This window comes from Equus quagga, chromosome 4 (assembly GCF_021613505.1).
Source record: "Equus quagga isolate Etosha38 chromosome 4, UCLA_HA_Equagga_1.0, whole genome shotgun sequence".
In the NCBI taxonomy this organism is placed as follows: domain Eukaryota; kingdom Metazoa; phylum Chordata; class Mammalia; order Perissodactyla; family Equidae; genus Equus; species Equus quagga.
The window spans coordinates 5992938-6016331 of record NC_060270.1 but is presented as its reverse complement, the minus strand read 5'-3'; the positions used below and the strand labels follow the sequence as shown (position 1 = coordinate 6016331).

At 36.7% G+C, this 23394-nt stretch overlaps 1 protein-coding gene across 8 annotated transcripts in view; it reads left to right on the top strand.

Annotated features, from left to right (window-relative positions):
* Positions 1-23394, top strand: part of SENP7 (SUMO specific peptidase 7) — a 140794-nt gene that overhangs the window by 25196 nt on the left and 92204 nt on the right. For 4 of the 8 annotated variants that reach the window (XM_046659231.1, XM_046659230.1, XM_046659226.1 and 1 more), the window contains exon 4: positions 15959-16056. The exons of 1 other annotated variant lie outside the window; for it this stretch is intronic. In XM_046659231.1, coding sequence (XP_046515187.1) covers positions 15959-16056 — 98 coding nt within the window. Of the gene's footprint in view, positions 1-15958; positions 16057-19445; positions 19503-23394 lie in introns of all 8 variants that reach the window. 3 more of the 8 variants (XM_046659227.1, XM_046659225.1, XM_046659228.1) reach the window with 1 other exon arrangement.

Genomic DNA, 23394 nt, shown 5'->3' with positions numbered 1-23394 from the left:
TAGCTACCCCAGCTTTCTTTTGGTTTCCATTTGCGTGGAATATCTTTTCCCATCCCATCACTTTCATTCTGTGTGCATTCTTAAAGCTAAAGTGAGTCTCTTGTAGGCAGAATATAGTTGGGCCTTGTCTTTCAATCCATTCAGTCATTCTGTGTCTTTTGATTGAAGAATTGAGTTCATTTGCATTTAATTATTGATAGATATGGACATATTGCCATTTTAATTGTTTTTTGGCTATTTTGTAATTCCTTTGTTTCTTTTTCTCTTACTCTCTTTCTTTGTGATTTGGTGATTTTCTGTAGTGATGTGCTTTGATTCCTTTCTCTTTATCTTTTGTGTATCTACTGTAGGTTTTTGCTTTATGTTTATTTCAGGCTTTCATAAAACATCTCATATTTATAACAGTCTATTTGAAGTTGATAACCCCTTAAGTTCCAGTGCATTCTAAAGCTCTGTATATTTTTACTCTCCCCCCACATTTTATGTTTTTGATGTCACAACTTACATCTTTTTATTTTATGTATTCATTAACAAGTTATAGTTATTTTTATTACTTTTTTAAACTTTCATACTAAATTTATAGGTGTCAGCCCACCATGATTATTGCATTTAATTATTGTGAATTTAACTTTATATTTATCTTTATCAGTGAGATTTATACTTTCATATGTTTTCCTGTTACTGATTAGTACTGTTTCATTTTGGCTTAATGGAAATCCATTCAGAATTTCTTGTAAGGCAGGTCTAGTGGTGCTGAGCTCCTTCATCTTTTGCTTGTCTGGAAAACAGTTTCTCTCTCTTTCAATTCTGAAGGACAGCTTTTCTGGGTTTATTCTTGGTTGGCTGTTTTCATTTCTTCCAGCACTTTGAATATATTGTGCCACTCTCTTCTGGCCTGCTAAACTTCTGCTGAAAAATCTGCTGATAGTCTTATGGGGGTTTCCTTGAACATAACAAGTTGTTTTTCTCTTGCTGCCTTTTAGATTCTCTCTTTGTCTTTAACTTTTTACAATTTAATTTAATGTGTCTTGGTGTAGGTTTCTTGAATTCATCTCATTTGGAACTTTCTGGGCTTCCTGGATGTGGATGTCTGTTTCCTTCCCCAGGTTGGGGAAGTTTTCAGCCATTATTTCTTCAAGTAAGTTTTCTGCCCTTCTCTCTCTTTTCTCCTTCTGGGACCCCTGTAATGTAAATGTGGTTCTGCTTGGTGTTGTTTCATAAGTCTCTTAATATATCCTCAATGTTTTTCATTCTTTTTGCTCCTCTGATTGGATGAGTTCTACTGCTCTGTATTCGAGTTCGCTGATCATTTCTTCTCCTTCATCTAGTCTGCTGTTGACTGCCTCTATTGGAATTTTCAGTTCTGTTATTGTATTCTTTAGCCCTGTGATTTCTGTTTATACTTTCTTATATTTTCTCTTTGTTGAAATTTTTACTTTGTTCGCGCAGTGTTCTACTGATTTCATTAATCATCTTTATGATCATTATTTTGAATGCTTTATCAGGTAAGTCACTTACTTCTGTTTCATTAAGGTCTTTTCCTGAGGTTTTATTTTGTTCTTTTGGTTGGAATGTATTCCTCTGCTTTATTTTCCTTCATTCTTGGGTTGGTTTCTGTGCGTTAGATAAAACAGCCGTCTCTCCTGGTCTTGAAGGAGTGATCCTGTGTAGGAGATGAATCTTAAATTGTTTAAGCCCCTAGAAACATGTTAAGTTAGAAGCCTGCCCCTCAGGCGACAGCTTTTAAGATAAATAAATCCTCCTCTTTCACAGAAATACAGGGCGTGTTTTAGTCTGTTGCCTCTATGCTAGGTCTTGGAGGGTTAGCCACAGTGAGTTCATGTGAGCCTTTTAAGAACTGTCTCTTAGTTTGCTGTAGCTTTGTGGGTCTCATAGGTGCAAACCCTGTTGGCTTTCAAAGCTGGGTTTTTTGGGGGCCTATCTTCTTGGTGATAACATTAGAGGTTGGAGTGCCAGATAGGAGGTCCAAACCGTTTGTTCCTTAGGGAGAAGCTGGGAGTTGTGAGCTCCTCCTGGTTGTGTTCTGTCTTGCTGGGAGTGGTGTTTATGGCAAGATTGGGTTGCAGGCCCTCTCACTTGTTTTGGTGTAGGATATTTTCTCATTTGTTTGATGTTTAGGAGTTGCTCAGCTAGTTTCTGGATTTCTTTCAGAGGGAATTATTTCATAAGTTGCTGTAGATTTGGTGGGTCCATGGGAGGAGGTGAGTTCAGGAGTCCCCTATGTCGTCATTTTGAACTGGAACCATCCCTGATATGTTATTGTTAACTAAAGTCCATAGTTTACTTTAGGTTTCACTCTTTTTGTAGTATATTCTCTATGTTTTAAGAAATGTATAGGGGCCTGCCGGTGGTGCAGTGGTTAAGTGCGCATGTTCCGCTTCGGCGACCCAGGATTTGCCAGTTTGGATCCTCGGTGCAGACATGGCACCGCTTGACACACCATTCTGTGGTAGGCGTCTCACATATAAAGTAGAGGAAGATGGGCAGAGATGTTAGCTCTGGGCCAGTCTTCCTCAGCGAAAAGAGGAGGTTTGGCAGCAGTTAGCTCAGGGCTAATCTTCCTCAAAATAAATAAATAAATAAAAAAAACTGAAAAAAAAAATCACTGGCTAAAAAAATTAACAACAAAAAAGAAATGTATAATGATATATATCCACCATTATAGTGTAATACAGAATAATTTCACTGTTCTAAAAATCTCTTTTGTTCCACTGATCTTTTTAGTATCTCCATAGTTTTGCCTTTTCCATAATATCATATACTTGGAGTCATAACGCCTTTTCAGATTGGCTTCTTTCCCTTAGCAGTATGCTTTTATGTTCATCCATGTCTTTTTGTGGCTTGATAGCTCATTTCTTTAAAAAAAGAATTTTTTCTAAAAGACTATTTTGTAGAGCAGCTTTAGGTTCACAACAAAATTGAGCAGAAAGTACTGACAGTTCCTATATGTCCCCTGCCCTCACACATTCACAGCCTCCCCCACTATCATTTGCTTTTATTGCTGAATATTATTCCATTTTATGGATGTACCACAGTTGGTTTATCCATCATCTATTGAAAAACATTTTGGTTGCTTCCAAGTTTTGACAATTATGAATAAAGCTACAGTAAACAGTTGGATCAGGTTTTTGTGTGGACATAAGTTTCCAGCTTGTTTTTGTAAATACCAAGGAGTGCAATTGCTGGATTATACGTTCAGAGTGTGTTTAGTTTTGTCAGGAATTGCCAAGCTGTCTTCCAAAATGGTTGTACCATGTTGCATTCACACCAGCAAGTGATGAGGTTTTCTGTTGTTCCACATCCTGGCCAACATTTGGTGTCGTCATTGTTTTTGGGTTTTAGCCATTGGTATCTCATTGTGGTGGGTTTTTTTTTTTCCTTACTGCAGAAAGGAATTCTTTTCTTTTTTTGAAGATTGGCACCTGAGCTAACAACTGTTGCCAATCTTCTTCTTTGCTTTTTTTCTTCTCCCCAAAGCCCCCCAGTACATAGTTGTGTATTCTAGTTGTGTCTCTGGTTGTGCTGTGTGGGACGCCGCCTCAGCATGGCCTGACGAGCGGTGCCATGTCCGCACCCAGGATCCAAACCGGCAAAACCCTGGGCCGCTGAAGTGTGCGAACTTAACCACTCGACTACAGGCCTGCCCCCTCTCATTGTTGTTTTAATTTACAATTCCCTGATGGCATATTTTTTTGAGCTTCTTTTTCAAATGCATATTTGTCGTCTGTATATCTTCTTTGGTGTGGTGTGTGTTCAGATCTTTGGCTCAGTTTTTGATTGGGTTGTTTGTTTTCTTATTTTTGAGTTTAAGCATTCCTTGTATATTTTGGATACCAGTCCTTCATCAGATATGTGTTTTGTAAAGATTTTTTTCTAGTCTGTGTCTTATTGTTTTATTCTTTTTACAGTGTCTTTCACAGAGCAGAAGTTTTTAATTTTAATGAAGCCCAAATTATGAGTTTTTCCTTCATGGATTGTGCTTCACGTGTTACATCTAAGAAGTAACTGCCCCAAACAAGGACACCTAGATTTTCTCCTATGTTATCTTTTAGAAGTTTTATAGTTTTGTGTTTTACATTTAGATCTATGATCCATTTTGAGTTAATTTTTTGGAAAGTGTAAAATTTGTGTCTCCATTTATTTCTTTATATGTGGATGTCCGGTTGTTTCAGCACCATTTGTTGAAAACACTAGCCTTTTTCCATTGAATTCCCATTGTTCCCTTGTCAGAAATCAGTTATTACATTGTGTGGATCTGTTTCTTAGCTATCTCTTCTGTTCTGTTGATCTGGTTTTCTGTTGTTTTGTTAATATGCTAGCTTGGTTACCGTACAGTAAGTTTTGAAGTTGGGAGTATCAGTCCTCCGAGTTTGTTGTTCTTCAATATTGTGTTGGTAATTCTGGGTCTTTTGCCTTTCTATTTAAAATTTAGAATCAGTTTGTTGATATTCTCAAAATAACTTACTGGGATATTGATTGGAATTGTGTTGACTCTGTAGATCAAATTGGGAAGAACTGACATCTTGACAATATTGAGTCTTCCTGTCCATGTACATGGAATATCTCTCTGTTTATTTAGATCTTTGATATTTTTCATCTGAGTTTTGTAGTTTTCCTCATAGATTTTATATGTGTTTTGTTAGATTTGTACATACGTATTTAATTTTTTTAGTGTAGATGTCAATGTTATTGTGTTTTTAATTTCAAATTCCAATTTTTCATTACTTTCATATAAGAAAGGAATTGACTTTCGTATATTCATCTTGTTTCCTGCACCATTGCTTTAATTGCTTATTAGTTCAAAGAGGTTTTTTTAAATTGAGTCTTTGGGATTTTCTACATAGACAATTATGTCATTTCAAATAAAAGTTTTATTTTTTTCCTTCCCAGTCTGTATATCTTTTATTTCCTTTTCTTGTCTTATTGCATTATCTAGGGCTTCCAATACACAATTGAATAGGAGTATTGAAAGGGAACATTTTTGCTTTGTTCTTGATCTTAGCATGAAAGCATCTGGTTTCTAACCATTCAGTATGACGTCAGCTGTAGTTTTGTTGTAGATGTTTTTTATCAGATTGAGAACATTCACCTCTATTCCTAGTTTACTGAGAGATTTAAAAAAAAAGTCATAAATAGCTTTTGGTCAGATGTTTGATCACATTTTGTCATATGTTTTTTCTGCATCCATTGATAAGATCATTTGATTTTTCTTCTTTGGCTTCTTGACATTAATGAATTTTCTAATGTTTAACTAGCATTGCATACTTGAAATAAATCTCACTTGTTCATGATATATAATTCTTTTTATACGTTGTTGGATTTGACTCTGTTGAGAATTTTTGCAACTATGTTCATAAGAGGTATTGGATAGTTTTTCTTTCTTGCGTTTTTCTGGTTGTCGTATTAAGGTAATGCTGGCCTCATAGAATGAATTTGGAAGTGTTCCTCTGCTTCTGTTTTCTGGAAGAGATTGTAGAGAATTTGTATAATTGCTTCCTTAAATGTTTGGTGGAGTTTACAGGGAGCTTGTCTGGGCCCAGTGCTTTCTTTTTCTTTCTTTTTTTTTTTAAAGATCGGCACCTGAGCTAACAACTGTTGCCAATCTTTTATTTATTTATTTATTTCTGCTTCATCTCCCCAAATCCCCCCGGTACATAGTTGTATATCTTAGTTGCACATCCTTCTAGTTGTGTCATGTGGGACACTGCCTCAACGTGGCCTGACGAGCAGTGCTGTGTCCACGCCCAGGATCCAAACTGGTGAAACCCTGGGCCACCGCAGCAGAGCGCGCAGACTTAACTGCTGGGCCATAGGGCCAGCCCCCCGCCCCCCCAGTACTTTCTATTTTGGAAGGTATTAAATATTGATTCAATTTCTTTAATAGATGTGGGCCTATTCAGATTATGTATTTCTCCTGCGTAAGTTTTGATAGATTGTGTCTTTCAAGGTATTGGTCCATTTCATCTCACTTATCAAATTTGTCAGCATAGAGTTTTTCATAGCATTTCTTTATTATTTTTATGTAATATCCATGGGATCAGTAGTGATCACCTCTCTTTCATTTATGATATTAGTAATTAGTATCTAATGTTTTTTTCTTAGTTGACCTGGGTAGGGGTTTATCAATTTTTTTGATCTTTTCAAAGAACCACCTTTTGGTTTTGTTGGTTTTCTCTATTGATTTTCTGTTTTCAATTTCATTGATTTCTGCCCTCTTTTTCTTTTTTGTTTTCTTCTGCTTACTTTGGAATTAATTTGCTCTTTTTTTTTTTCTAGTTTTCCAAAGCTGGAAGTTTAGATTATTGATTTTAGAGTTGTCTCCTTTTTTAATACATGCATTCAGTGTCATAAATTTCTCTCTAAGCATGTGAGCTTGAGAAGATGTGTATTCTTCTGTTTTAAATGAATTATTCTATAAATGTTAATTAGATGCAGTTGATTGATGGCAGTGTTCAGTTCTGCTATGTCCTTATTGATTTTCTGCCTGCTGGATCTGTCTGTTTCTGATAGAGGGGTGTTGAAGTCTTCAGCTGTAATTTTGGATTCATCTGTTTGTCTTTGTATTTCTGTCAGTTTTTGCCTTATATATTTTGGTGCTCTGTTATTAGGTACATGTACATTAAGGATTGTTATGTCTTAGAGAATTGACCCTTTTATCATTATGTAATATTCCTCTTTATCTTTTTTTTTTTAATGAGGAAGATTGGCCCTGAGCTAAGATCTACTGCCAATCCTCCTCTTTTTTTGCTGAGGAAAACTGGCCCTGAGCTAACATCTGTGCCTGTCTTCCTCTACTTTAAATGGGGGACACCTGCCACAGCATGGCTTGATAAGTGGTGTGTAGGTCTGCACCCGGGATCTGAACTGGCGAACCCCAGGCCGCCAAAGTGGAACATGTAAACTTAACTGCTGTGCCACCAGGCTGGCCCCTCCTCTTTATCTTTATATCCCCAAAATTTCATAATTTTTCTTTCTCAGAAGTCTGCTTAGTTTGAAATTAATATAGTTACTTTATTGTTCTTTTGATCAGTGTTGCAATGTTACATCTTTCTTCATCCCTTATTTCTATTTGTGTCTTTATATTTAAAATGAGTTTATTGTATAGTTGGGTCTTTTTTTAATCAGAGATTGATTTGTGAATGTCAAACCACCTTTCTGTCCTAGAGCAAATCCTAATTTGTCACATTGTATTGTTCTTTTTATATTACTGGTTTTGATAAGTTATTTTTTCCCCCCCAAAGATTTCATTTTTCCTTTTTCTCCCAAAGCCCCCTGGTACATAGTTGTGTATTTTTAGTTGTGAGTCCTTCTAGTTGTGGCATGTGGCATTCCGCCTCAGTGCGGCCTGATGAGCAGTGCCATGTCCGCACCCAGCATTTGAACTGGTGAAACCCTGGGCCGCCAAAGCAGAGCGCACAAACTTAACCACTCTGCCACGGGGCTGGCCCCATGATCTGCTAATTTTTGTTGAGTATTTTTGTCTTTGCTTATTAGGGATATTGGTCTTTAGTTTTCTCTTCTTGTACTGGTGTTCCATGTATTTGGTATCAGTGTAATGCTTGCCTTATAGAATGAATTGGAAATTGTTCTCTTCTCTTCTAGTTAATCGAATAGATTGTATAGAATTCATTTTATATCTTCCTTACATGTTTGTTTGAATTGCTAGGAAAACTTTCAGGGCCTACAGGGGCTGGGGGTTAGTGGGAGGGAGGGTGGCAGCTGTGTTTATAAAAGGGTAGCAGAAAGGATCTGTGTGACACAACCGCTTTGTGTCTTGACTTTGTAGTCACAAAGCTGTGCACATAAGATAAAACTGCATAGAACTAAATAGACACACACACACACACAAATATATGTGTGTAAAACAGGTAAAATCTTAATAAGGTCATGGATTGAATCAATGTCGATTTTCCGGTTATGATATTGTTCTCTGTAACTAAGCAAGGTGTTACCATTGGGGAATACTGGTTGAAGAGTATATAGGATTCCCCAGACATTCACCCCAATTCATCTAGTTGTTCGATAGATATTCATTAGCAAATAATTTCAGCTTTTGTTTTCTGATGTGTTTTCAATGTTGGCATTACATGTTTCTTACTTTTGAAATTAGATGAAGAGTCAGTGGAATCAAAATCCTAATATAAAAGTTAAATCCTGACCAGTAGTAACAGTTGGTTGGAAATTCATCATGCATCTTTATTAGAATTAGTTGTGACAGGGATAAGTAGTTGTGAGCAAAGCCTATATTTCTTTCAGGACACACCTTTGACTCCTTTTTAGTATCTAAGGAAGCATTCAGTTGAGACTGTGAACCCCACACCACTTAGCTTTGTCCAAGAAATATCTCAGTACAGTTCCTATGGAACATTTGATTTTAATTATCATAATATTTTATTTTGATGTCCCTGCCGGTAATTAAACAAAACGAAGTCTTTTATTCTTCTAAAAGCCTTTTTCATATTTAAGTTAAAATTATTCATTCTATTTCAACCTTCCTATTTGTGATCAGATAGCTTTCAAAATATTATGTGACTCAATTCCCATGTATAATCAGATTGTGGGAGAACTCATCAGATTTTTATTTTTCAGAAATAGCATATAATAGGTTCACAGACTAATGAAAAACAAATCGTATCTGTGAAAAATACAAATTTTTATCCAGCCTGCAGCTCTAATCCTATTTTTATGAGATAATATGTAAATACTTCAGTGTAGTATTAAATATAAGAAACAGTTGATCAAAATCTAAGTGAATTTTTAAAGCTGAGAAAGGCACAAAGATGTGGAGACTAAACAACACACTACTGAACAAGCAATGGATCATTGAAGAACTTAAAGAAGAAATCAAAAAATACCTGGAAACAAATGAAAATGATAGCTTGCCATACCAACTCATATGGGATATAGCAAAAGCTGTATTAAGAGGAAAATTCATTGCAATACAGGCACATCTTAACAAACAAGAAAAATCCCAAATAGGCAATCTTAAAGTACATCTAACTGAACTAGAGAAAAAAGAACAAATAAAGCCCAAAGTCAGCAGAAGGAGAGAAATAATAAAAATCAGAGCAGAAATGAATACTATTGAAACGAAAAAGGCAGTAGAAAGGATCAATGAAACAAAGAGCTGGTTTTTTGAGAAGATAAATAAAATTGACAAACCACTAGCCAGACTTACAAAGAAAAAAAGGGAGAAAGCTCAAATAAACAAAATCAGAAATGAAAGAGGAGAAATAACAACAGACGCTGCAGAAATACAATGGATTATAAGAGAATACTACGAAAAACTATATGCCAACAGAATGGATAACCTAGAGGAAATGGATAAATTCTTGGACTCCTACAATCTCCCAAAGCTCACTCAAGAAGAGGCAGACAATTTGAACAGACCAATCACAAGGAAAGAGATTGAAACAGCAATCAAAAACATCCCTAAGAATAAAACCCCAGGACCAGATGGCTTTCCTGGGGAATTCTACCAAACTTTCAGAGAGGATTTAATACCTATCCTTTTCAAGCTATTCCAAAAAATTAGGGAAGATGGAACACTTCCTAACACATTCTATGAGGCCAACATCACGCTGATACCAAAACCTGACAAGGACACCATGAAAAAAGAGAACTACAGGCCAATATCACTGATGAACATAGATGCAAAAATTCTAAACAAAATTTTGGCAACCAGAATTCAGCAATTCATCAAAAGGATCATACATCGTGATCAGGTGGGATCCATACCAGGGACACAGGGATGGTTCAGCATCCGCAAATCAATCAACGTGATACGCCACATCAACAAACTGAGGAATAAAAACCACATGATCATCTCAATAGATGCAGAGAAGGCATTTGACAAGATCTAACAGCCATTTATGATAAAAACTCTGAACAAAATGGGCATAGAAGGAAACTACCTCAACATAATAAAGGCCATATATGACAAACCCATAGCCAACATCATATTCAATGGGCAAAAACTGAATGCCATCCCCCTGAAAACAGGAATGAGACAAGGATTCCCTCTATCACCACTCTTATTCAACATAGTACTGAGGGTCCTGGCCAGAGCAATCAGGCAAGAAAAAGGAATAAAAGGAATCCAAATAGGGAGGGAAGAAGTGAAACTCTCGCTGTTTGCAGATGACATGGTCTTATATATAGAAAACCCCAAAGAATCCATTGGAAAACTCTTAGAATTAATCAACAACTACAGCAAAGTTGCAGGGTACAAAGTCAATTTGCATAAATCAGTAGCATTTCTATACTCCAATAATGAACTAACAGAAAAAGAACTCAAGAACACAATACCATTCACAATCGCAACAAAAAGAATAAAATACCTTGGGGTAAATTTAACTGAGGAAGTGAAGGACCTATATAATGAAAATTACAAGGCCTTTCTGAGAGAATTGGATGACGACATAAGGAGATGGAAAGACATTCCATGTACATGGATTGGAAGAATAAACATAGTTAAAATGTCCGTTCTACCTAAAGCAATCTATAGATTCAATGCCATCCCAATCAGAATCCCAATGACATTCTTTACAGAATTAGAACAAAGAATCCTAAAATTCATATGGGGCAACAAAAGACCTCGAATTTCTAAAGCAATCCTGAGAAAAAAGAACAAATGGGAGGCATCACAATCCCTGACTTCAAAACATACTACAAAGCTACAGTAATCAAAACAGCATGGTACTGGTACAAAAACAGGTGCACAGATCAATGGAACAGAATTGAAAGCCCAGAAATAAAACCACACATCTGTGGACAGCTTATTTTCGACAAAGGAGCTGAGGGCATACAATGGAGAAAAGAAAGTCTTTTCAACAAACGGTACTGGGAAAACTGGAAAGCCACATGTAAAAGAATGAAAATTGACCATTCTTTTTCACCATTCACCAGAATAAACTGAAAATGGATCAAAGACCTAAAGGTGAGATATGAAACCATAAGGCTTCTAGAAGAAAACGTAGGCAGTACACTCTTTGACATCAGTATTAAAAGGATCTTTTCGGACACCATGCCTTCTCAGAGAAGGGAAACAATAGAAAGAATAAACAAATGGGACCTCATCAGACTAAAGAGCTTCTTCAAGGCAAATGAAAACAGGATTGAAACAAAAAAACCACCCACTAACTGGGAAAAAATATTTGCAAGTCATGTATCTGGCAAAGGCTTAATATCCATAATATATAAAGAACTCTTAGAAAAACAAAACAACCCAATCAAAAAATGGGCTGGAGACATGAACAGACATTTCTCCAGAGAAGATATATGGATGGCCAATAGGCACATGAAAAGATGCTCATCATCGCTGATCATCAGGGAAATGCAAATCAAAACTACACTAAGATATCACCTTACACCCATTAGAATGACAAAAATATCTAAAACTAATAGTAACAAATGTTGGAGAGGTTGTGGAGAAAAAGGAACCCTCATACACTGCTGGTGGGAATGCAAACTGGTGCAGCCACTATGGAAAACAGTATGGAGATTCCTCAAAAAATTAAAAATAGAACTACCATACGATCCAGCCATCCCACTACTGGGTATTTATCCAAAGAGCTTGAAGTCAGCAATCCCAAAAGTCCTGTGCACCCCAATGTTTATTGCAGCACTGTTTACAATAGCCAAGACGTGGAAGCAACCTAAGTGTCCAGCAACAGATGAATGGATATAGAAGATGTGGTACATATATACAATGGAATACTACTTAGCTGCAAAACAGAACAAAGTCATTCCATTTGCAATAACATGGATGGACCTTGAGGGAATTATGTTAAGTGAAATAAGCCAGCTAGAGAAGGATAATCTGTGTATGACTCCACTCATATGAGGAATTTAAAAATGTGGACTAAGAACAGTTTAGTGGATACCAGGGGAAAAGTGGGGTGGGGGTGGGCACAAAGGGTGAAGTGGTGCACCTGCAGCACGAATGACAAACATTAATGTACAACTGAAATTTCACAAGATTGTAACCTATCAATAACTCAATAAAAAAAATCTAAGTGAATGTTTATTTTCCTTTGATAACGTCTCCAGATATATTCCAGGTTACCCTTGGATAGGGGAGGATTGGAAAGGTCAGTAAAACATCATACTGTTATTCGGAGTTAAGAAAATTTTAATTAATTCCCCTCCTCTCCTATTAAAGTTATCTTCAGTTTGTCTCAGGGTGTTTATTTCGTTTTTGTATTATTTTAAACTTCTAGTTCTTTTTCTCCCCTCTTTAGTGGGAATAATGTTTCTTTTCTGTACAGAATATGAGGCTCAAAGAGTAGTAGTTTCATCATTTTGCAAATATAGGTAAAACTTTATTAGAGTGTGGAGGGGGTACAAAAAATTCAATAACATAAGATGTGAAGGTTGCATTTACTGTGAGATTAGTGAAATGGTTGTGGAACTAGTTGGCCAGAAGTTCTGAGAGTTCAGCTCGTGAGCCAAGTCATTCCCAGTCCTGGTTGCAGTTTGTTGTAAACAAATAATATATGTCATTGTGAGAAGTGTTATCAGTAATAGAGGTGTGTAAAATATATAATATTATTACAGAGGAGAGACTGATTTACTCTTCTAGACGGTGAGAAGCCTTCATCGGTGGTACTAGATTGGGACTTAATGGACAAGGAGCACTGGGGAAGGCAAAGCACACTGTAGGAAGAGGAAACGTACAGAGAGATGTCAAAGGACGAAACTCCATGGCACTGTCGGGGAACTACAAATAGTTTAGTATTGTCAGAATACAGGATTCATGGGAAGCAGAGGTGAGAAATGAGAACTCAATTCTTTTTTATTTTTCCTCCTTTAGAGAGTGGGGAACACTTAGGAATTTAAGCAGGAGAATGACATCAGATTTGCATTTTTAATAGATTTAACTTTCATGATGGAGGGATGCCAGATTGGAGGGAAAAGAGACCATTGATAGGGAATCCCATTAGCAGAACTCTGCAAGAGTCCAGGTCAGAAATAAGAGGCAGAATTAAGATAGAGTGAAAATGGAAAAGATGTATTTTTAATCTACATAGTTATAGTGATACATTTTACAGTGAAATAGGAGTGACAGATTTGTTTAGGTTGATATCTTGGAAGGAAGAATTTCTGAGAATTTGTATAAGTTAGAGTTACAGCATTGGAAGGAGGATAGGCTTTCTGTCAGACGTATTTGGGTTCATTGGTCAAGTTTATTCTCTGAGCTTCACTTCCCTCTTGTAAAGTGATGTGCTTTATACTATGCAGGGCTGTGGTGATAATGCGATAACATAATGCCTGGAGAAGACAGTGTTTATTGAGGGCTATCATGTTCAAGACAATGTTTTGTTTTTCATTACTTAAAATTTTTTTTCTATCTTTTAAAGGTTTATTTTAAGTTGGGGTAAAATACACATAACATGAAATTTCTCATCTTATCCATTTTTAAAGGTACAGTTCACTGGCATTTAGTGCATTCACATTGTGCAACCATCACCACCATCCATCTGTAGAACTCTTTACCTATTGCAAAACTGAAACACTGTACCTAATAAACAGTAACTCTCTATGGGGCCGATCCTGTGGAGCAGCAGTTAAGTGCGCACGTTCTGCTTCTGTGGCCTGGGGTTCGCTGGTTCGGATCCCTGGTGTGGACATGGCACCGCTTGCCAAGCCATGCTGAGGTAGGCATCCCACATATAAAGCAGAGGAAGATGGGCACGGATGTTAGCTCAGGGCCAGTCTTCCTCAGCAAAAGGAGGAGGGTTGGCAACAGATGTTAGCTCAGGGCTAATCTTCCTCAAAAAACAAACAAACAAAAAGCAATAATTCTCCATTTTCCCCTCTCCATTTTCCCCTCTCCTTTTTCCCCTCTCCTTGCCCCTAGCAACCACCATTGTACTTTCTATTTTTGAATTTGACTACTGTAGATACTTCACGTAACCTGAATCGTACAATATTTGTCTTTTTGTTACCAACTTGTTTCACTTAGCGTAATGTCATTATGTTGAGAAAAACCCAGTCTTCCTCTTGTGTTTCTCCTCTACTCTCACACTACTATCATATTCACAACATTTCTTTTTTTTTCCTCAAAGATTTTATTTGTTTCCTTTTTCTCCCCAAAGCCCACCAGTACATAGTTGTATATTCTTCGTTGTGGGTCCTTCTAGTTGTGGCATGTGGGATGCTGCCTCAGTGTGATTTGATGAGCAGTGCCATGTCTGCGCCCAGGATTCGAACCAATGAAACACTGGGCCGCCTGCAGCAGAGTGCGCGAACTTAACCACTCGGCCACGGGGCCAGCCCCCACAACGTTTCTGACACCAGGCGTTTGTGGGTTTTCTCCCACTAACCAATCCTCTGCAACACCAGCTGGCTGTTCTATAGTTTAACTCAGTTGTGACACCATCTGCTTGAGATAGTGTCAGATCCCACTGGGCTCAGTCCCACAAGACTGTTCCCACCCCACTTCCAATGCTAATCACAAGGCCAGGTTGTCATCTGTGCTTCTGACCAACTGGAGATAAATCTGAGGTTCCCAGGACCCCTTCCTCAGGTTCGATTAATTTGTGCTAGAGTAGTTCACAGAACTCAGGGAAACCCTTACATCGACCACTTTATTAGAGGATATAATAAAGGATACAGATGAAGAGACACACAGAGTGAGGTCTGGGAGGGTCCTGAGTGCAGGAGCTTCTGTTCCCTTGGAGTTGCAGTACGTCTCCCTCCCCGTACCTGGATGTGTTCACCAATCTGAAAGCTCTCCAAACCCCATACCATTGGGATTTTTATGGAAACTTCCTCATGTAAGCACGGTCAATTATTAACTCGATTTCCAGCCCCTCTCACCTCTCTGGAGAATGAGGGGCAGGGCTGAAAATTCCAGGCTTCTAATCTTGGCTTAATCTTTCTGGTGACCAGCCCTCATCCAAGACTCCACCTAGAATTGTCTGAATAGTACAAAAGATACTCCTGTCACCCAGGAAATTAAAGGTTTCAGGATCCCTGTGTCAGGATTCAGAGTCAAAGACCAAATGTAACAAAAGATGCTCCTGTAACCCAGGAAATTATAAGTGTTTTAGGAGCTCTGTGCAGGGAACTGGGGGCAGAGACCAATATATATGTTTTCTATCATCTCACAGTTGTTAAAGTTCATCCGTGTTGTAGCATGTGTCAGAATTTCCTTCTTTTTTAATGCTGAATAATATTTCATTATATGTATATACCACATTTTGTTTATCCATTCATCCGTTGGTGGGATGCCTGAGTTGCTTCCATTTAGCTATTGTAAACAATGCTGCTGTGAACATGGGAGTACAAATATCCCTTTGAGAAAGACAGTGTTTTAAACGTATTACATATATAATCATCATACATCCTTGTGAGATAGCTACTATTACTGCATTTTCAGATAAGGAAATGAATATATAGAGAATATAAAAAATTTATTTGCGTAGATTCACACGGTATATAAAATAAATCAATTTTAACTTTTTTTTCTAATCATATTAAATCTAAACCCTGTTAGTAAGATGTCTGACACTTTCTTAAAACTTTCCATGCAGCAATTCATAGGGAACCAGTTGTAATCCCTTTCAATTGTTGTAAATGCAGTTGCTTCAGAATCACAGACGGTATTTAACTTGGCATGTAGTAATTTTTATTATTTCCTTTCAACATATTCAGAATTTTTAATACTTATGTAAGCTTTGGAATCTCAGAATGTTGATTTCCTGACTAAAGTTACCCTGACCTTTTTAAATGTCTTCCTTCTGTTTTTAGTGGACTTGTATCTCTGCACTCGCGAAAGAGCTGGGTATTTTGTAGATTGCAGTTATTTTTCCTCTGCGAACTACTGTGAATTTGGCTGTTTATCTTGAATTTCTAAGTAAAAAGAAAATTTTAATGCCTCTTAATTATCATATTGCTATATTTATTATTAATATTCCATTTTTTTTCCTAGTGGAAAAGAAGCCTAAGAAATAAGGTCCTCTCTCTAGATCATAAAAGTAAAAAAGGTGTCCGTGGGCGTCCTGTCACTTGTAAGACATCACCAGAAAGGTAAGATCCATGTGTGTGTGACACAGGATGGGCTTAGATTGTGTGTAAGTAGTGTGACCATGGGTGATTCGTGGAACCTCTTTGGGTCCAATTACCACAACTTTTAAAATACAAGAATTGAATTCAGTGGCCTCTCAGGCTCCTTCCAAGCTCTAACTGTCTGTGATTCTAAGTTGTCCTAATTCCTTGTTTCTGTGCATTCAGAACATTCCAATAAGTTTTAGCTGATAAAGCAAGAGTCATATAGACTGATTAAAATACTTCATTTATGATTTGTGGTCTGCAGTGAAATCTTTGGTCCTATATAACTGTAGTCCTATAGTCAAAGTATTAGTGAATTGTGGATATACTGGACTTAAATATCTGGGGGATTCAAATTGCAATTATTATTGAAAGGAATTTAGAGCATTTCAGGGTCGGACATCAGTAAATGATTAAAAAGTTATTTTACAAAAGGGTATTGAATTTTCTTTTTTAAAATAGTGAATGAATAAAAAAAATGACAGCAAAGTAAAAATTATAATTATTGGAGATCATACAAATTAGAAGTCTAATTGAAGTTCTTGAATTTATGTCAGAGCACTCTATAACTACTTAGTCTTATTCTTCCCTTTCAAGTAAATTGTAGGAAATAAACATGATGGTGACTCCGTATCCTTACCAATACTTATTTTCCTTCCCTTCTTCCTTTCCATAGGTGTTTTAGTGGGTGTGAAATGCTATCTCATTGTGGTTTTGATATGCATTTCCTGATGACATTGAGTGTCTTTTCATGTGCTTCTTGGTCATTTGTATATCTTCTTTGGAGAAATGTCTATTTAGATCCTTTGCCCATTTTTAAATTGTGTTGTTTTATCTCTTTGTTGTTGAGTCGTAAGAGTTCTTTATATATTCTGGATACAAGTCCTTATCAGATATATGATTTGCAAATATTTCCTTTCATTCAGCTTTTCACTTTCTCAATGGTGTCCTTTGAAGTACAAAAGTTTTTTCATTTTGAAGGCCCATTTATCTATTTTTCTTTTGTTGCTGTGGTTTTGTTGTTATATGTAAGAAACTATTGCCTTATCTGAGGTCATGATGATTTACTCCTGTGTTTTCTTCTGAGAGATTTATAGTTCTAGCTCTTAGATTTAGGCCTTTTATCCATTTTGAGTTAATTTTTGGGTATGGTATGAGATAAGCATACAAATTTGTGTTTTTGTTTGTGAATGTGCAATTGTCCCAGCACCATTTGTTGAAAAGGTACCAGTTTTCTTGGTACCTTTGTCAAAAATCAATTGACTATAAATATAAAGGTTTATTTCTGGATTTGGAATTCTAGTCCATTGTTCTATATGTTTGTCCTTATGCCAGTTACTGCTCTGTCTGGATTACTGCTACTCTGTAGTAGGTTTTGAAATTGGGAAGTGTGAGTCTTCCAACTTTGTTGTATTTTTCAAGATTGTTTTGGTCATTACGGGTTCCTTGCATTTTCAGTTGAATTTTAGAGTCAAGTTGTCAATTTTAATGAGAAAGCCAACAAAGATTTTGATAGAGGATGCATTGAATTGGTAGACCAGTTTGGGGAATACTGTCATCTTAACAATATTGTCTTCCAATCTGTGAATGTGGGATATCTTTTCATTTATTTAGGTCCTCTTCAATATCTTTCAACAGTGTTGTGTAGTTTTTGGTGTGCCTCGGACTTTTTTGGTTAAATTTATCCCCATGTATTTTCTTTTTTTTGATGCTATTTTGAATGGAATTAAAAAAAAATCTTATCTTCAGACTGTTCATTGCTAGTGTATAGGAATTGTATTGATTTATGTATGTTGACCTTATATGTTGTAATCTTGTTTAAGTCTTATTAGTTCTGCAAGTTTTTAGTAGATTTTGTGGAATTTTGTATATACAAGATCATGTTATCTGCAAATAAAGACAGTTTTACTTCTTCCTGTCCAACTGGATGCCTTTGATTTTTTTCCCTTGCCAAATTGTTCTGGCTAGAACATGTAGTGCAGTGTGGAACAGAGGTGGTGAGAACGGAGATCTTTGTTTTGTTCCCACTCTGAGAGGGACAGCATTCCGTATTTCACCATTAATTGATGTTAGCTATAGGTTTTTCATAGATACCTTCCTATGGTTTGAATGGTTGTGTCCTCACAAAATTCCTATGTTGAAATCCTAATGCGCAGTGTGATAGTATTTAGAGGTAGGGCCCTTGAGGGGGGTGCTTAAGTCACGAGGGTGGAGCCCTCGTGAATGAAATTAGTGCTCTTGTAAAAGAAACCTCACAGAGCTTCCTAGTCTCTTCCACCCTGTGAGGACAAGTGAGAAGTCGGCAGTCTGCAACCCAGAAGAGGGCCTTGGCCAGAACCTGACCCCGCTGACTGGCACCCTGATCTTGGACTTCCCAGTCTCCAGAACTGTGAGAAATAAATGTTTGTTGTTTATAAGCCGCCCAATCTATGGTATTTTATTATAGTAGCCGGAACAGACAAGAGATGCCCTTTTTCATGTTGAGGAAGTTCTCTTCTATTCCTAATTTGTTGGAGGCTTTTCGTCACAAGTGTGTGTTGGATTTTGTCAAATGCATTTTCTGCATTTGTATCATGTAATTTGTGTTCCCTATTAATATAATGTATTACATAAATTGATTTTTAGATCTTAGTTTATGATCCCATTTATATGTTGCTGGATGCAGTCTGCTAGGATTTTGTTGAGGATGTTTATGTTTGTATTCAGAAGCGTAATTTGTCTCTTGCTTTCTTATGCTGTCTTTGTCTGGCTTTGGAATCAGGCTAATGCTGGCCTTGTAGAATGAGTTGGAAATGTTCTCTTTTCCTTTGTTTTCTGGAAGAGTCTTTGGAGGATTGGTATTACTTCTTTAAATGTTTGGTAAAAATGACCAATGATGCCATCTGGTCATTAGCCTTGTGTGTGTGTATATGAAGTTTTCAAATTACAAATTCAAATTTTGTCTTGTTAATAGCTGTATTCAGTTTTGAGTCAGTTTTCGTAGCTTGTGTCTTTCCAGGAATTTGTGAATTTTATGTAAATCATTTGTTGGCATACATTTGCTCATAATATTCTCTTATAATCTTTTAAATTTCTGTGATGTTGTTAGTGATAACCCCTCTTTTATTCCTGACTTTTGTAATTTGAGTCTCTCTCTCTTTTTTTGTTTATTCTGCCTAAAGATTTGTTAATTTTGTTCATCTTTTCAGAGAACCAACTTTTGGTTTCATCAGTTTTCTCTACTGGTTTTCTATAATTTCATTTATTTCCATTATAATCTTATTTTCTTTGTTCTGCTTGTTTTGAACATAGTTTGCACTTCTTTTTCTAATTTCTAAAGGTGTATGTTTAGGTTATTGATTTGAGATTTGTCTTCTTTTCTAATATAGGCATTACTGTTTTGAATTTCTTCTAAGCACAACGTTAGCTGCATTCCATACATTTTGGTATGTTGTGATTTTCTTTTCTTTAATCTCAAAAGTATTTTCTAATTTCTGGTATGATTTCTTTGACCCATTTGTTATAAAAGTGTGTGTTGTTTAATTTCTGCATATTTTTAAGTTTCAAAGGTTTCCTTCTCTTAATTTTTTTATTGACATATAATTGACATATAACATTGTATTAATTTCAGGTTCACTACATAATGAGTTGATATTTGTATATTTTGTGAAATGATCACCACAATTAAGTCTAGTTAATATCCATTACCATACATAGTAACAAGTTTTTTTTCTTTTGATGAGAACTTTCAAGATTTACTCTCTTAGCAACTTTCAAGTATGCAATACAATATTATTAACTGTAGTCTCCGTGCTGTACGTTACATTATCGTGACTTATTTATCTACTGTTATTTATTTATTTATTTTGGTGAGGAAGATTGGCCCTGAGCTAACATCTCTGCCAGTCTTACTCTATTTTGTATGTGAGATACCATCACAGCATGGCTTGATGAGTGGTGTGTAGGTCTGCACACAGGATCTGAACCTGCCAACCCCCAGCTACCAAAGTGGAGTGTGCGAACTCAACCACTATGCCACCGGGCCAGACCCTGTTGTTAGTTTTTTTTTTTTGAGGAAGATTAGCCCTGAGCTAACATCTGTGCCCATTTTCCTCTATTTTATATGTGGGACGCCTGCCACAGCATGGCTTGATAAGTGGTGTGTAGGTCCCTGTCCCAGGATCTGAACTGGTGAACCCCTGGGTGCCGAAGCGGAGCATGTGAACTCAACCACTACGCCACTGGGCTAGCCCCCCAGCCGCTGTTGTTAATTTTTAATTGAATTTCTTTGTGGTTTGAAAACACTTTGTGTGATTTTACTTCCTGTAAATTTATTGAGGTTTGTTTTATGACCCAGCATATAGTCTTTCTTGGAGAATGTTCTGTGTGTTTCAGAAGAATGTGAATTCTGTTCCTGTTGGGTGGAGTGTTCTGTACATGTCTGTTAGATTGAGTTGGTTGATAGTGCTATTCAGGCCTTCTGTATCCTTGATGATTTTCTGTCTAGTTGTTTTATCCATTATCATGACTGGAGTTTTGAAGTATTGACCTATTATTATTGAATTGTTAATTTCTCCCTCCCGTTTTGTCAGTTTTTGCTTAATGTATTTGTGGTCCTGTTATTAGATATATGTATATTTATAATTGTTATATTTTCCTGGTGAATTAACCCTTTTATCAATGAAATGTCCCTTGTTGTCTCTACTAACATTTTTTTTTTTTGCCTTAAAGTCTATTTTATCTGATATCGATACAGCCACTCCACCTGTCTTAAGGTTGCTGTTTACATGGTATACCTTTTTCCATCCTTTTACTTTGAACCTATTTATTTCTTTGAAGCCAAAGTGTGTCTCTAGTTTAGAGCGTATGGTTGGATCCTGTCTCAGTCTGCTTGGACTGCTGTAACAAAATGCCATAGCCTGGGTGGCTTATAAACGAAGAATATTTATTTTTCATAATTCTGAAGGCTGAAAAGACCAGCGTCATGGCATGGCAGATTTAGTATCTGGTGAGGGCTTCCTGGTTCATAGGTAGCCATCTTTTTGCCGTGTCCTCAAAGAGCGGAAGAGGTCTCTCTTGAGTCTTTTATAAGATCACTAATCCCATTTCTGAGAGTTCTCCCCTTACGACCTAATCACCTCCCGAAGGCCTCACCTCCTAATACCATCACTTTGGGGGTTAGAGTTTCAACGTATGAATTTTGGGGGGGACAAACATTCAGAACATAGCAGGTCTTGATTTTTTTCATCTACTCTGACAGTCTCTGCCTTGTGATTAGACTGCTCAATCCATTCACACGTCATGTGAGTCAAGATGTTAGCAGGGCCGTGCTTCCTCTGAAGGCACTAGGAAAGGATCCGTTTCATGTCTCTCCTCTTCTTCGGGCATTGTCTTTTGAGTGCATCAGTGCAGTGCTCCATGTTTACATGTTCTCCTGTGTGTCTGCACATTGTCTTCCCTCTGTGTATGTCTGCTTCTGTGTTCAATTTGCCGTTTTTATAAGGACATGTCACAATGTGTTAGGGCCTAACCTCTTGACTTCATTTTAACTTGATTACCTCTATGAAGACAATATTTCCAAATAAAGTAGCATTCTGAGATACTGGGGGTTAAGACTTTAGAATATCTTTTTTGGGAGTCACAATTCAACCCGAAACAGACAGCTTGAAATGGGAGAGACATTGAGACCAGTATTTTTTTTTAGGAAATGAACTTACAGTTCATCAGTTTTCTTTTTCTCATTCTTTATTGCTTTTTAGAAATTCATTCCTTCCTTAATGATATGTAAATAAAATGAATAAATATTTGTTGTTTGTATTGCCTTTTTTTGTGTGTGTTCTGGTTATATTACTATTCAGGTTTTTTTATTTATTCTTTTTTAAAAATCAACTTTATTTAAATAGAAGAATATGCATCAATTTTAGTATAAATTTTTATGATTTTTAATAGATGCATTGTTTTTTTTATTATGGGAAAATGCACATAACATAAAATTTACCATCTTAACCATTTTAAGTGTATAGTTCAGTGGGTTAAATACATTTATAATGTTGTGCTAACATCACCACTATCCATCTCCACAACTCTTCATATTGTAAGACTTAAGCTGTATACCCCTTGAACAGTAACTCCCCATTTCCCACTTCCCCCTCAGCCCCTAGCAACCACCGTTCTCCTTTCTCTCTCTATGAATTTGACTACTCTATGTACCTCATATAAGTGGAATCGTTCAGTATTTGCCTTTTTATGGTTGGCTTATTTCACTTAGCATAATGTCCCCAAGGTTCATCCATATTGTAACATGTCAGGATTTCCTTCCTTTTTAGGCTGAGTAATATTCCATTGTGAATGTGTGTGTATGTGTGTGTGTTTGTGTAAGTATACACACAATATTTTGCTTATCCTTTCATCTATCGATGAATACTTGGGTTGCTTCCACGTGTTACTATTATGAGTAATGCTGTGACGAGCTTGGGTGTACAAATATCTCTTTGAGACCCTGCTTTCAATTCTTTGAGGTGTATACCTTGAAGTGGAATTCCTGGATGATACAGTAATTCTATTTTCAACTTTTTGAGGACCACTATACTATTTTCCATTGCAGCTGCACCATTTTATTGCCACCAGCAGTGCGCAAGGTTTCACTTTCTCTGTATCTTCATCAACATATGTTATTTTTGTTTTTTTCATTATAATCATCCTAATGGGTGTGAAGTGATGGCTCCTTTTGTTTTTGATTTGTATTTCCCTAATTGTTAGTGGTGTTGAACATCTTTCCGTATGCTTATTGGGCATTTGTATATCTTCTTTGGAGAACTGTCTATTCAAGTTCTTTGTGCACTTTTGAATTAAGCAGGTTGGTTTTTTTGTTGAGTTTTAGGAGTTCTCTAAATATTCTGAATATTAATCCCTTATTAGATATTGATTTACAAATATTTTCTCCAATTTTGTGGTTTGCCTTTTCGTTCTGTTGCTAGTGTCTTTAGATGCACAACATACTTTAGTTTTAGTGAGGTACAGTTTGTCTATTTTGTTGTTGCCAGTGCTTTTTTTTTTTTTTCTGAGGAAGATTAGCCTTGAGCTAACATCTGTGCCAGTCTTCTTCTACTTTATATGTGGGTCGCTGCCACAGTATGGCTGATGAGTAGTGTAGGTCTATGCCCGGAATCTGAACCTGTGAACCCAGGCCACTGAAGCAGAGTGTGCCAAATTTACCTACCTCACCATTGGCCCAGCCCTTGTTGCCTGTGCTTTTGGTGTCATATCCAAGAAATCATTGCCATATCCAATGTCATGGTCTTGAAGATTTTCCCCTGTGTTTTCTTATAAGAGTTTTAT